Genomic DNA, 1,483 nt, shown 5'->3' with positions numbered 1-1,483 from the left:
CAGGACCCTGGCAGGCTGCAGGTCAGCTTTGTGGGGCGGCCAGACTCCAGAGGCTCCAGAAGGTGGATGTCAGGTTTCTGTGTCAGGCCTGAGGAGGAGACAGAGAGATGCCTGGGCCCCAGGGGGGTGGGGACCCAGGGTGTGACCCTGAGAGGGACCAGAGCCTCAGGGTCTGAACTGACCCTGGTCCTGTATCCCTCTGACCAGCCCAGCCCAATGCCTGGAGCAGGGAATGTTCCAATGTTCTGTCTAAGATGAGTGTCTCCACATCCCAGGGTCCTCTCCTGGGGCCCCTGCTGTACCTGTCACCTGCAAATGCAGCTTCTTATCTCTGTAACTATAGTTCACATAATATCCTCCCTCCAATCGGAAGGAGTAGATGCCTGTATCGCTCCTCCTGGCGTCTCTGATGCTCAGGGAGCAGTTGTTGGTCCTGGGGTCCCCGAGGAGGCGGAATCGGCTCTGGGTCTCTGTATCCACTTGTTGCTCTGGGTTGTTTGTGGCCACAGGCATAGGGTAGCGCTGGTAACCCCCATCCCGGAACCAGTAGATGTAGAGTTCACCAGGGGGATTCACCGGATCCCAGGGGTAGGAGAAGGAGCAGAGCACGAGGACACACAAACCCTCCTGCACAGTCACTGATTCTGGCAGTTGGAGCTGGTACCCTGGATACTCCTGCAGGGACCCTGGGTGGGGGGGGGGGGACACAGACACTCAGCTGTGGCTCCAGCCCCTCCCCCTCCCATGTCCATCCCTCCCCCTGGGCAACTCACCCCCCCACAGCAGGGGCAGCAGCAGCAGGGGCACCATGTCTGCCCAGGCCAGAGCACAGCCCGGCTCCACTCTCTCTGTCAGGGAAGGAAATGCCCCAAATGTGGGGTGGGGCCAAGGAAGCCCCAACAGGAAGCCCCAACAGGAAGCCAGTGGGTGAGGGAGAGCTGTGGCCTCCACAGAACGGGAACGAGGACTCCACAGGCAGTGGGGTGAAGTATCAGCTGAGAAACCATCCTGTCCCACCCTCTCCCCCAACCCGACACTGCAGGTGAATATACCGAGGCCCCCAGGGGTGGAGAGGCTTGTCCAGATGTGAACCTGGAAGTGATCGCCTCCCAAATGCTGTTGAAGTCAAGAGTGAGGTCACCGAGGGGGCAGAGCACTTAGAAACAGCAAGGAGGGCTAGTCCGGTGATTCATGGGGACCCACTCTCCAGCTGAAATGCACGGAATGTTCTGGAAAAGGATAACTTTGAATTTCCTGGAAACCATTCAAGCGTTGGCAAGAAAGAAAGGAAGCTGCAGACCCAAATCCAGTGGAGGGTGGAACTGCATGAGGAAAGCCGAGAGTTAAAGCCCTTTGCTCTGAGGGGCTTTTGGAACCTGGGACACTCGCCTGCTGGTTTCACGGATCTGAGGGTCTTGGGGTGCAGCAAGGGAGCACTGGCCTTTGCAAAGCAGGATGTCCCCATTCCACGGGGACCCCAAAA

The 1,483-nt window shown here is 58.6% G+C and overlaps 1 protein-coding gene across 1 annotated transcript; it reads right to left on the bottom strand.

The window, feature by feature from the left end:
* Positions 1-45: 45 nt before the first annotated feature.
* LOC124233541 (sialic acid-binding Ig-like lectin 14) lies at positions 46-810 on the bottom strand. The gene is made up of 2 exons (XM_046650686.1): positions 774-810; positions 46-686 (listed from the first exon to the last, which is right to left on the bottom strand). The coding sequence occupies exons 1-2, from the start codon at positions 808-810 to the stop codon at positions 250-252; spliced, it is 474 nt and encodes a 157-aa protein (XP_046506642.1). The 3' UTR covers positions 46-249.
* Positions 811-1,483: the final 673 nt, after the last annotated feature.

The sequence above is a fragment of the Equus quagga genome, unplaced genomic scaffold (assembly GCF_021613505.1).
Source record: "Equus quagga isolate Etosha38 unplaced genomic scaffold, UCLA_HA_Equagga_1.0 204645_RagTag, whole genome shotgun sequence".
NCBI classification, from domain to species: Eukaryota; Metazoa; Chordata; class Mammalia; order Perissodactyla; family Equidae; genus Equus; species Equus quagga.
The sequence above is the reverse complement of the archived record's forward strand: the minus strand, read 5'-3'. Positions and strand labels throughout refer to the sequence as shown.